The 13924-nt window shown below is 37.3% G+C and overlaps 1 protein-coding gene across 1 annotated transcript in view; it reads left to right on the forward strand.

Moving 5' to 3' along the window:
* The first annotated feature begins 1463 nt into the window (after positions 1-1463).
* The window catches only part of znf638 (zinc finger protein 638), a 29138-nt gene continuing 16677 nt past the window's right edge, over positions 1464-13924 (forward strand). Inside the window, exon 1 of the mRNA XM_084404223.1 lies at positions 1464-2249. Coding sequence (XP_084260349.1) covers positions 2128-2249 — 122 coding nt within the window. The 5' untranslated portion in view covers positions 1464-2127. The remainder of the gene's footprint in view (positions 2250-13924) is intronic.

Genomic DNA, 13924 nt, shown 5'->3' on the forward strand with positions numbered 1-13924 from the left:
CTAGCTAGCTAAGTTACTTCATTTCATGTGGTGTAAGTCCGTGGCGTTTAGTATGTATACATCAACATCACTGATAAATGTTCAAACTATGCATGACTTTCAAAAAACGCTTTAATCTCACCGGATTATTGAGATTTTGGTCGATATCTCCACCGCGATCTTCCGACATGGATCTCCGTGTTCGTTGCAGGTTCAAATGCCGCCTTCTAACTGTTACGCTCCTTCCCAGACTGCAAAAAAATACTGTATGATCATGTTATTTCAGATAGTGGCGCCAATAGACATAATAAAGAGGCGCGGGCGCCTGCAAGCGTGCTGCGTGTCATACGGATATTTACACCGTGTTCAGAAAGAACAGGGGAGAGACACACACACACACACACACACACACACACACACACTGGGAGCGCAGTTCTTCAACTAAATGTATAAGCCGTCTCGCGTAGAATCCGGAGTGTAGGGTATTAATAGGGTAATAAAAGGCTATTACACCCACGATAACAAACACATTTGCGCATGCATAAAACACCGCAAACTTTCTTATTTCTGTCTATGGAATAGGCTATGCAAGATTATTCTTGATAACATTTGCAGTAGAGAAAACAGGTGTTTAATTTGTCTAATCTTCATTCAGTAAATGCATACAGTATTTAGTTTGTTAGTAATCGTTGTTTAGCAACCTAAAAAAAATTATCTCCAAACATACCAGACCATCATGATCTTACTCTATCCGACATCTTTGCTTGAATTTTCGATTTTGCGGTTAAATAACAAAAATGAGGTGTTATTTAACAATGAGGTGTTAAATAACAAAAATGAGGTGTTATTTAACATATATTTCCTAAATTTAACAGTAAGGCGCAGTTATTAAAAATAACAGGTTAATCATGTTGAAATTTGGGCGTAAATTAACAGAAACATTTAACAGTGTATCTATCTATCTATCTGTCTGTCTGTCTGTCTGTCTGTCTGTCTGTCTATCTATCACAATACTTTGACCATGATTCCAGATTCAGATCTCGAATCTGATGTTTGACATTATAAAGGACAAGTGACATGGTCTCGAGGCCTGGAAAGGAAATGGAGTAATCTGTTAATCTTAACCGGTAGGATATTTTAATTAAATAGTTCAAATTACTCCCATGGGAGGTCTTAAGAACATATAAATGAAAGTCTGCAAGGGAAATGAGCCAACACATGGGGTCAGCAGTTAGCTATAAGAGCGAGATAGATAAAAAAAAAGAGACAGAGAGGAATGGGGCAGGAGATGTAAATGAAGGCACAGGATATGGAATGTCTCTTTAAATGACCCTTTGCTACCAAGCAAGGAGAGAGGGAAATGCCATACCCTCTCTCTCTCTCTCTCTCTCTCTCTCTCTCTCTCTCTCTCTCTCTCTCTCTCTCTCTCTCTTTCCCCCCTCTAGATCTCTCTTTTCTCCCCTCCCTACAGACGTCCGGTATGTGACACTGTGGTTCAGCTACACCAGCTGACTGATCCGGCTGGCAGAAACTGTGTGGCTTGAAATCCCAGGACACCCTTAGCAATCCCAGTCTGATCTTTAATAGCTGTCAGAGAAGACAACTAGGATGGAGAAGCCGATATTAAGTTTTTCTGTTTCTGACTCTTTACTTTTTTAGGAGTATTTGCAGCATATGAAAGTGTGTTTTTGTTAACGGGCTTGATTTTCTCAACATTTTTGGTGAAGATGCATACGATGTATGTCAAATGAAAATCTTCTAGCTCTGGTATCATCTTTCGGACGGTTTGATTATTTTGGGACAACTTTTTTGCCTTTTTGTGACCCGTTAATCTCAGCGCTTATTTATTACCCCTGCACCAGATAACTTGTGTAGCAACAATTCCCTATATTTGCAACTCCAGGTACGGATTAGCAACACCATCTGCAACAACCAGCATCCCATCATGTGTTGATTCCTCATCAATGTCCTTCAACTATAATCAATTAGACACTTTTACATCCTTCTGAAAGCCTTTGTGAATCTCAGACTCTGTATTCCTTTGGGTTGGTTTATTTGTGGATTTTAAGGTCTCTTTGTGGCCCAGAGCAGGTGTGAGTGCTACAGGAGCACATTTGCCCTCCGTTCAGCTTTTCTGGGGCAGAAGACATGGTAAAGAGCAATAAGAAACTAAATTCCCAAGATGGCGCAGCAAATGCTATCATAAGTAACAATGTCAACAAACAGGTCAATAGCCTGGCTCTCTTCTCCCAGCCAAATGCCCCAAATAGGTAAGTGGAGATGTGTTTTAAAACCAACTTTTTATTCTGATTCTGGATCAGTTGTGGTTTATTTCATGGTAGGAGCCGATCAAGATTCAGCAATTAAGTGCTATTTGTGTCTTAAAATGTGTGGCTTGAAACTTTGGACCTGAAACATAGAGAAAAAAGTTATGTTTAAGTTTTTTTTACAAAAATTAATTTGTGTTTTCTCCCATCTTATGCTGTTTTAATCAATAACATGTCTTGATGTGAGATTTGTTGCAGTTTGTGCCACGCTCATGTGCCTGTTTTTTGTTATGTCTTGTCCTAAACTTTATATGTTGACATGAATCGATTGACTTTCTAAAAATACAAGGTAGAAGAACTTTATGAATCGGTTTCAGAGATTATTTCTCTACACTGAAATCCTTAAATTCACTCAAAGAGCAGCACTGCATAAATATCGAGGCTTGTTTTCAGAGAATGTATCTTTCATACAAGTGTATTTTGTCCAGTGCGGTAGAACAAAATACACTTTTATTCAAGATGCAATCCATAAAAACAAGTCATAATGTCTCATGCAGCTATTCAGTTGCATGTTTAGTATCTTGTTTTTATGTTTATATATATATATATATATATATATATATATATATATATATATATACATACATCTATTCATTAAGTATATGATTTTCTACTGTGTAGTTCTACGAAAAGAATTAGCATTAACATGAATATGAATATGATTTAAGTAAAGGTTTTTTTTGGCAATGCCACATCAAATCAAAACATGTTTGTGCTGGTAAAGGCATCTATAATCATAGACTAGTCACGTCTGGTTTCATTCCTTTTGTGTGAGTCAGTATCCCCTGATGGCAATAGTCTAATTATATAATCCATGTTGTATTAATTTATAAAAGTCCTTAGACCAACTAGCATGAATAAATAAGCTCAAGGGTTTGGTTTTCCGCTGCCTGCAGGGAACAGCAGCTGTTGTGTCTGCAGTTTGCCATGCAAAGGAATGTCATTATCATGTATAAAATATACTCTTGAACTCTTGAACCAACATGAGTTTTTACCCCTGTACTATAATGCCAAAGTCAGCATGGTAATTGTTTTAATATATATCCAGTACACTAAAAATTGTTACTTGTGACTTTTATTTTTAAATAAATGATTTTGCCATGTACGTAATTGGAGACGTATTTAAGACACCTACACCCCCCAATACTCTCTACCCCCCAGATGAGGACATGAAAGGTTTCTCTGTTTTCTTGCGAGCTTCATAACTTTACATTTGCGGCCTGGATTCATTCTCTTGATCACATGATAGAGGATACTGTTGCTTGCTTCATGTCACATTCCTCTCGTCACTCAGCCCAGATTAACACTGGTTCAGATATTATTACACATACAGGATCTCCCACATTAAACTGACAGAAAGATGCAATCCAAACAGAACAAGAATCGACATTATTCTGTTAATATAGGTATTGTAGGTTTAATTTAAAGCAGTATTTGCCATGACTTCTTATAAAAGTACAATGATTACGGACTGATTGTCGCTTTGGTATGTTCTCCTTTGTCCCGACTGAGCTGGTTGATGTAACCTCTCCCCCTGATCTGTGGATGAAAGGATTTTGTTGTTCTCTCTCCAATTCACATCCTCTTCTCCTCCCTTATTCCTCACACTAACAATGAATCTTCCTCTGCTGTCTGGGACAGCACTGCTCTAACAATAACTGACTCTGATGCTCTAAAGATGAGCAAACTAACATGTTTTTATTAATAAAAGATGAACAGATAAGCCCCTAAAGGGAAATGGTGGTGGGGGAAAAAATTAGATGGGAGAAAAAATATTAAAGTTCTTTAAAGTTATTAAAGAAAATCAAGTTTTTAATGTTGTTTATATGTCTATGTGGTGTTTTTAATATGCTTTAAGACAAACCATGTGCAAATTCATCAGTCAGCACCACTGCTGAGTATTTTCTCCTTAAAACTGAAGTGATTCTGACGTCACAAACGCAACCAATCCCGTCACAAGAGGGGCAGGCTTTACTGTATCATTAACTATGCTGCAAAGCAGGGGAGTCTCAAGAGAAGCCAGGTTATCTTCTATTTTCTGTTGATATAAAAAATTGTGTACATCTAGCAATATAGTGGGTGAATTATGTATGATTTATATTAGTTCAAAGTGTTTCTAAGGATACTGATTGTTAGAAGGCAGCTGTCTCTGAGATGGCGAACGGGAACATGGTTTATGTAACATTAGCAACACATTATTAGCTGTTTGATAAAAGTCAAGCCAAAGGCTGATCATTTTAATTACCATTGTGTGTCTGACATAGAGAGCGATACATAAAACGCATCACCATTCTGATACATCGACTTGTAGACGAGCCTGTGTAATTCACTCTTTCTTTTCTGAATCAGTTTCTGGTTGAAACATATATGACTGAAATAAAGTAATATTTCCACTTGCCATTGTGTAGCGTTTACTACAGTAAAGTTGACCGAGTGGATCAGGTATTCAGAGCTGGTGTGAGTGAGTGGAGGCGGGGACTAATTTACATATTCATGGCTCAACGTATACTAAATGTAACAAGGGTGTAGAGTCACATTCAAGTTATTTTAAGCCATGAAGACATTATTTTCACAGGAAAAAACGTTTAAATATGTCATTTGATGATTAAAGATGAGTTTTAAGGGATACAATTATTGACTACAGGGGGACTTTAAGTCAATGCTTTTGTTTCCCCAAGAAATTTTTAACCTTTTGAGTTCTTTGCCAGCGAATGCAAAGTTTTTTGAGGGAACACAAAGGTTTTGCGAGGGAATGGGAAAGCATTGCACACAAAAGCATTCTCAAGTAAACGCATCTTGATTTAAGAATGTTTTGATGTTTGTACTATCAACAATACAAAAATACTAAGTCAGAAAAAAAATGTTGCAGTGTCCAGGGGACAATTAATAAATGTTAAATAGACAGTCAGTGTTTGAGCATGAGACATCATAGTGAAAATACGTGGTAATAACTACATGAAATGAACCAGACTGTTTAAATGACAATCCAACTGGTAAAGGACTATTTAAATTAAATTAGACTCTTCCCACAATTACATCATTAATGCATAACCAAACGTTGACCAACTCATAAAGTAATCTCAAAACTAATGATTTAGCCAACTTCCATCCCTCCCTTCTCTGTCCACCCCTACCCTCCCCTCCATCCATCCATCCATTTCTCCCTCCTTTCTTCCATCCATTTATCCATCAATCTATCCATACCTGTCTCCATCCATCCATCCATCCTTCCCTCCATTCTTCCCTCCCTCCATCCATTCTCTATACTAGCTTTATCCTTTGTAGGACAAAAAGTGTTGCAGCATGTGATTTAGAAAAAATGACAGCACACTTAATAACAAAAATGTGGTGAATAAGTGCTTTAGCAAAAATACAAGCATCGTATTTCTACTTTTAAACTTTTTAAGGTCCTTGCCCTGTGTACTTTCATTGTAAGTGCATTACTGTGACATGTAACTGTAACTTACAATTAGAGAAAACACAGCACTGTAAGCTTGTTGTTGCTAATCTGCGAGTTGGGCTTTTGACATTGACATTTGCACATAATAGTCGTGTGGGACTGCAGAGAGACTGTCTGGAAAAGCCCACAGTGTGTCCGCTGTGGTATTCTTGTAAATTCCAGCGCCTCCATTACTCTGATATAGACTGATATGCCATTTCCATCCCCACATATTATAAATGCCATTCTGTAAAATCATGTTTTAATTTTAAAATCATCATTTGTAAAATCATTTTTTTAATTGTCACTGTCCACATTTGCTGAAATATCATCATTAACCTCTACATTCTCAATGTCATCATTATGCTCATCAAAAACTGCATTTTCGTCATACGCGCCTTGCGAGCAAATTAATTATGTATTTAGAGAGATATTCATGACATATTCACAAAGCACACGCGCAATAGGACACAATGTCTTCTTGCTGTCTGTCTGGTTCACAGTAACACAACATGCTGCTCGCCCCAAATAGACCCTTGAGCTGAAGGGCCAGTCATGTCAAGCAGCTGAATGCAAACCGAATAAAACGGCGACACACGACACATTGCATTCATAAATTCAGCACATAGCAAAGGGTCATGACTTAAAAGATGGTGAGCTAAACCATGCTGAATGATGACCTTCACTGCATAAACCAATCAGTCACCTGCTAGCGGACTATCATTTCAAAGTTATGATGAAATTTAAGCAAAGGAATCCTCTAAAAACAATTACGTGGACTGTTGTATTTTAGAAGGCGACAATCTGCTGTAACCATTGAGTCCTGTGATATGGCCTGATAACGCTGTAGTGATGATCCCATGGCTTGATGAAAGTCTGAATGCAATCTGAAACAGATTTATGACTCTGGTTTGTTTGTTCTGGAAGTGGTCACAGCCACAGGCTTATGCCATTGATTGAACGTTGACAAAATAAATACCAGGAGATTATGGTTTCATTCCCTCTCCTCTCCCTCGCGCAATTGCTTTACGCAGAGCAATTCATGTACTTCGAAATGGCATAAAAATCTCCAAACAACCTGTGAACTAAATAGCCAAATCTATAAACCTCACACATAAACTTAGACCTTTGTGGTGTCCGAAAATAGTGCATGCTTTTAAAACTGGAGATTTATGAGGCAGTAACACCAGTTAATCTATCTTTGTGAAATCCAAATTAAGTCTTGAATCAACAATGGTTTTCATCAGGCTGCTAAAAAAAGACACTATTTAAAATGACTACCATTTACAAGTGATATGGATGCTAATATCTATTTTATTATATTATAATAATGTTATTATATTATGATGGATAATATTAATCCATTTGTAATCCATTCCGATACAACAGTTCAATAAATAAATTGATATTGTGATATATTTTACACACAATATTGTCTGTTTCCACTCAGTTTTTCCAACGAAAATATTACATATAAAGCCAGAGCAGAACTGTTGTGCGTCTCTGAGCAACACACAGCGGTTTCGCCTCTGAATGAATTCGCGTTTTGATCGGCGCAATCGGGTGAACCAATTATTCAATGGCCTATTCTTAAAGAGAGCCATTAGGTGTGTTCGACTTCCGCTGCGCAGACCGATCGGAGTATAACTTCAAAACTTGCAAAGTATGCTTCCAACGGTGTCTCTAGGAACATTTAGTATCCTGTTCCTTTTTTGTGAAGGGTGATGATATCTTCTCTTAACTTTTTGGACCATTCTTTTGACTCTTTAGCCATATGTCTAACATGCAGTCAAATGTGACACTCAACAAACCTAGCCAGTTCATGTGTTTTAGCTCAAGCACACCTGGTGCAACTAATGAAGCCCTTGATTAGTTGCATCAGGTGTGCTTTAGACAACACCTGTTTTGCAGATTTGTGCTGTTGTGAGGGATTTTATACAGGGGACTGAATATATATATATATATATATATATATATATAACTCAAGAGAAATATGGGATATGAGACAGACTATTCCAACCTTGGCAGGACTTATTGGCAGAATTAGATGTGTTAATCATAGTCTCCTGGGTCTCCTGGTACTAGTTGTTATCAGAAACTGAATACTAGAAAGTTTAATATGGTTCCTATTCAGCTTTGACAGAGTGACATTACTTTGTCACAACAACAACCTTACAAAAACAATCATACTAAAAACATATTCACATACACATTTATATTCTATATCATGATCCGCTATGTTCTTAGCACATGTTGCCATGACCTTGGCTACTGGCCTTGGTTCAGTTTTAATGCCATAAGGACCTTAGATGGGCAGTAGAGGATATCTATATCTGGGCCCCTTAACAAGATTTATGGGTTCCTCCTTCAGAAAGGTTATATATGTTTTTGGATATGTTTTATGGGCATGCATGGTTTACAGTGAGTGTGTGTGTTTGTGTTTGTGTGTGTGTGTTTGTGTGCATGTTAAGGGCTTGCAGCCCTAACAGTTGCACATAAGTGTAGTACACTACACATGTTGTCATAGTACAGTAAAAACAGCAATATTGTGAAGTATTATGACAATTGAATATATTTTAAAATGTAATTTATTCCTGTGATGCGAAAGCTGAGTTTTCAGCACCATTACTCCAGTCTTCAGTGTCACATGATCCTTCAGAAATCATTCTAATATGATTTGTTGCTCAAAAAACGTTTCATATAATCAATGTGCTGCTTAATATTTTTGTGGATAATTTTTGTTTCTTGGATTATTTGATCAATAGGAAGTGTAAAAACAGCATTTATTTCAAATAGAAAACTTTTGTAACAATTTAAATGTCTTTCCTGTCACTTTTGATCAATTTAGTGCATCCTTGCTGAATAAATATTTTAATTTCTTTAAAAATAAAATAATTGTAATGCAACCCCATAAATTCATAAACACACCTTTTCTGGAATACAATGTCACATGATGCAAAGTATGTAGTTTTCAATACTTTCTTATTGATGCTTTCAAGACTATGAATTCATTTTTGTGAGTGACCTCATCTATATGTCTGCTAGATAATATTATCTTGATGACAAATCAGCAGAATTTGCAACACATAACATTTGCCAGGCATAAAAATGGATGTACAAGATATCCAATGAACATTTTCGGAAACAATGTGGCACTGTCCCAAAAGGCCAAGTGACAGTTTCGTCAACTAGCCAGAAACTCTCTTGAACCCTGTGAAAGGTAATTCAGAGAAGCAATGCTGATTTAAAGGGTGTCATGTCAACACAGCCAGACCCAAACCTCAAGAGCAAATACAGGGTGTTCACAGATTACCTGTTGGACTATGGCTCACGTACTTACAGGAACTACACTGTAAAACCCAACAAGTTAACTCAACTCAAACCGATTGAGGAAACTGATTGCGGCAAACCATTTAAGTTTAAAAATAAATACATGCGAGTATTGTGAACTTATATATATTGATATTATATATATGACTCAATATATATAAGTTCACTATACTCATATGTATTTATTTTTAAACTTAAATGGTTTGCCGCAATCAGTTTCCTCAATCGGTTTGAGTTGAGTTAACTTGTTGGGTTTTACAGTGTACTGTTAAATCAATCAACCTATTAAATGGAATTTGATATATACGATATTATTCAATATCAAAAAAAAATTATAGAGATTTTATACAAACCACCATAGATGGAAAAATTACCAAACACATTAACTAAAACAGACTTTGGAAGAAAAGGAGTTAGATGAGGACAGCTGAAATGAGGAACGAGCAGTTTTCAGTTACAGCAGAAAAGATTGTGAACATATCTGAGGACACTGTTACCACAAAACGCCTCGCCAGCACAATTCTGAGATCACGGGTGTGGTAGAAGGTTAAAGGGGTTGTGTTTGCATGAGGGTGTGTAAGTGTTTATCCGTGTGTGTCTGTACTCTGAAATAGATGGTGCCGAGGTGCTGAAAGAACTCATTTCAGATGGGATGATGAAACCAGAGCCCACTAGAATGAAGCTTTCATTATGGAAACATTAGCCAGCACATTTGAGCTAAGCAGTAGTCACCCATGCCTTAACAGGATGTTCTTTCATATTCACCACCAATCCAAAACATTAACATTAATTAGACCATAATATAGAGGTACCTGACACTGCAAAAAAAGAATCCTGTTAAATTCATGTAAAAACAGCAGCTGTGGTTGTCAGAAATTCACTGTAAAAATGATAAGATGACCATGTTTCATGTCTAACGGGATGGTATATTAATGGCTGTGTGTTTTACAAATTAAATCCAAATATATCATTAGTTCATATAATGTTAATTACATAAAAATTCTCTTTCTAACTCCCTGAAACGCCTCCATAGTCTTGAGTTTTCTTCCGGAAACGGACACACAGTATTCCTCATTTAAATAGTTCCTGTCCAAGGCGTACACAGAATAAAGGGGCGGGGCCTGGTTGAGTTAGTTGTTGAAACTGGTGGTTATGGTAAGGGGCGTGACATTTAAGAAACACGCTTAAAGTGGTTGACCAATCACAACACACTGATCAAGCCGACCAATCAGAGCACATTGCGCTTTTCAGAAGGAGGGGCTTCACAGAGACTAACTAATCAGAGGCTGCATCCGAAAGCATATACTTTCCAACTATATGGTAGGGGAAAAACAGTATGCGAAAAAAGAAGTATGTCCAAAATTCACAGTAATCATAAAAGAGTAGGCAAAAAGTACCCGGATGACCTAATTTCGGATTCTTAAGTGCACATATGGACACTTTACTGTCCCATGAAGCCACAGGAGAGGATTTGCGACTGACAGTGAAGCGACATACTGACGCTGGTAGATCACATGATAAAGACAACATGGCAAATGCAGTACGTCCAGATTACATTCATCCTACACACACTCATCCCATATAGAACATACTTTTTTGTCGGTCGTGAAGTAATAACTTAAACTTAAAATAAGTACCTACTCAAGAGAGTATGCGACTTCAGATGCAGCCAGAGCATTACTGACAGACTGGGAAGAGAGGTGCTGCAACACTGTAAAATATGTGAAAAATACTGTTTTTTGAACATTCAAGCATGAAAACCTATTCTAGCAGAGCTCAAAAACAAAATCAAGACTTTGTAAATGGCATAATAGATCCTTAATATAATAAACAGAATGCGCAGTATATAGTGTGAATTATTCTTTGATCTGACACTTAACCTAGATGTCTAAAATAAGACCCAGTGGGTTACATGCAAACTGAAAATACTCTGAGCCTGAGCCTGAGCTCCATCTGCCATGAGGACATGATGTTATCGTGACCTTTTGAGAACTGAAGGGCTCCTGGGAGAGTTTGTCCTGTAGCGCTGAGTGTTAGGTATTCCCCCAAGCCCTGGGGGGCATTTATTCTTGTTATATTTAATAAGTTATCTGTTAACGGGACCCCTCACTGTCCACATAATTTGTCCTGCCAGACAAGGACAAATGGTGCCATGCCAGCTGCCGATAATGTAGCTACAGCTAGTGCAAGTACTACAATAATGCTTGAAGGGGAAGGGATGAAAAGGGCGAACAGTTTATCTAAGTCCCGTGCAAATGACACCTATCATCATGTCTCTTTTTCTTTCTGTCGCTCCTGTCTGAGTGTTTGTAACGCAGCCAGCTTTCTATCTCTCTCTCTTTGTGTCCAAACTGTTATTGATTGAAATTGGCCTCTGGTGCTTAAATTAATTTGGTCTGTCACTATGCTGGACCTGGACATAAACCAGAGTCAGTGAGAAGGATATGGAGACAAAAAGAGGGAGAGAGGAAAAGTGTGAAAGTATTATTCTATTCTGTGTCTTTCACTGCAATTAACTGTTCAGGACTTTGTTTCCCAAAATCATAAGCCTAAATAGACCGTAGAAACCATTTGCATCAATGGTTTCTACAATCTGCTTAGGCTTATAATGCTTTTGGGAAACACAGCTCAGGCTTGACCTTCTGGTTAACTGAGTTCTGTCCATGTGGTCAAGTACAGTAAATACTCAGGGTGTAGGATTGGGCTTGCCAAGTTGATGGAAAGGAACACAAATCTAATAATGTTAATTTTATGGCAATATGGTAAAAAACTGCATAATGATCAAACTTGTTAGCCACCGTTCACCTAATTTCTGTGATGCAAAGCTGAATTTTCAGCATCGTTACTCAGTCTTCAGGGTAGGGTAGGTAATTTTAGGAGCGGCTAGCAATAGCAAGTTAGCTTTGAAAGTATAAGATCCCACCCTCCCTTCAGAGCGTCTCCAAAGCCACGCCTCCTTCAAAACACATGAACGCACAGCAGAGTTTGCAAAGCGTCACGAGATGAGAGACGGCATTAAATGACCTCATGTCTCAAAGCACATAACATTACAATAATAAGGAACGTAAACAACTTACAGAGATCTAGTTGTACCACCTGATTGCTGCAGATTCATTTCGGATTCATTGTTGTTAGCGTTGACACAGAAATGCAAAATCTGAGTCCTAGTATAACGTCACGGGTTTCCGTCTCTTCCAAATTACAGCAGTTATGGCGTGAACACAATATAAGCTTGTTGTTTTGGTTCACGAGGAACTGTAAAAGGTGCCTTTTTCGTTTGTGCTGCACGGTGACTGACGTCTGTCTAAAGGCCCCGATATACTTCAAGCGAAATCAAAGAACGAACTGATGTGACGCCATTTCGAACAAAAGCAGGCCAAAAGTTTGTTTTGGGAGTTCTCAAAAGCTTGTAAAATAGAATGAAACATGAGCATGAAATGCGCTGATGAAGTGTGATGTCTGCACGAGCAGATGCGCGGAGATATGGAAATACATACGTTGACAGGCAGGTAGGACATCTTATCATTGCATTTGGTCCGAACCAATGATTGGATGAACATTTTATGGTCTTACGCCTTCCACAGACGATATATACATTAAATACATTTAGACCACTTAACTTAGTGATTGCTATTAGGATCTGAAGAGACTTTCAATCAGCATAACAAAAAAAAAATGTCTGGAACAAATCACCTACCCTGCCTTTCAATGTGGCATGATCCTTCAGAATATCAATGTTAAAAACAGTTTTGCTGCTTAATATTTTTGAGAAAACCGTGACCTCTTTTTTTTTCAGGATTATTTTAGGAATACGAGGTTCGAAAGAACAACATTTATTTGAAACAGATTTTTTTGTAACAATGTAAAAGTCTTTACTGTCACTTTAAATCAAAGTAATGTGTCCTTGCAAAAGAAAAGTGTTGTTGTTTTTAAACCTTACTGATCCCAGTTGTTTGAATAATAGTGTATACTATCCACCAGAAAGGAAGATGCATGAAAAACAGGTTCAGTGATTTATCAGATATGTCAGCCTGCTGGGGCTTACTGTATGCATTAGGTGTTTTACATGATGTTTGACGTTGTCAGCCACATAACACAGCTTCTCTGGGTCACTTAATGGAGCCTGATCTGCAATATGATGCACAGAGAGGGATCAGGGGGTTTCCTCATAACCTTATACAACACAAAACAAACTTGATTGGATAAAGCAGTATGATTCCATTAAAGCTAATGGCTTTCTATGAAAGATATGAAAGTGATTAAAATAAGATTTGATCTACATCTCAGATAAGACTTGGTATATGAACTTAAACTCTTTAAAGGGATAGTTAGTAAAGGGATACTACAAATTCTGTCATCCTCATGTTGCTCTAAACCCGTAAGACTTTCATTCATCATCTTCAGAACACAAATGAATGAAGACCTTTTAGATTAAATCTGAGAGCTTTCTGTCCCTCCATTGACAGCTATGCACTTTGACACTTCAAAAAGTTTATAAAGAGATCGTAAAACTAGGCTTAATCCATATAATTGAGTGGTTTAGTCCAATTTTTCTGAGGAGACACGATCGCTTTATATGATGAACAGATTAATTTAGGCTTTTATTCACATGCACATTACCAGCATCCCAAACCAATCTCTTTCTCATGATCACAACTAAATTACAAGTTACAAAAACAAAAAATCAACAATGAAGACAATGCAATGCTTTTTGAAAATCATCATGATAATACATCATTACTAAATGTCTTATTAACAAGAACGTAATTCAACGAACAAGAAAATAAATGTACCAAAGAATGAAAGTAATAAAAATCTCATTAGTTTGAATACATTTTCTTTCAAAAAT

This window comes from Rutilus rutilus (genome assembly GCF_951802725.1).
Source record: "Rutilus rutilus genome assembly, chromosome: 3".
Lineage (NCBI taxonomy): Eukaryota > Metazoa > Chordata > Actinopteri > Cypriniformes > Leuciscidae > Rutilus > Rutilus rutilus.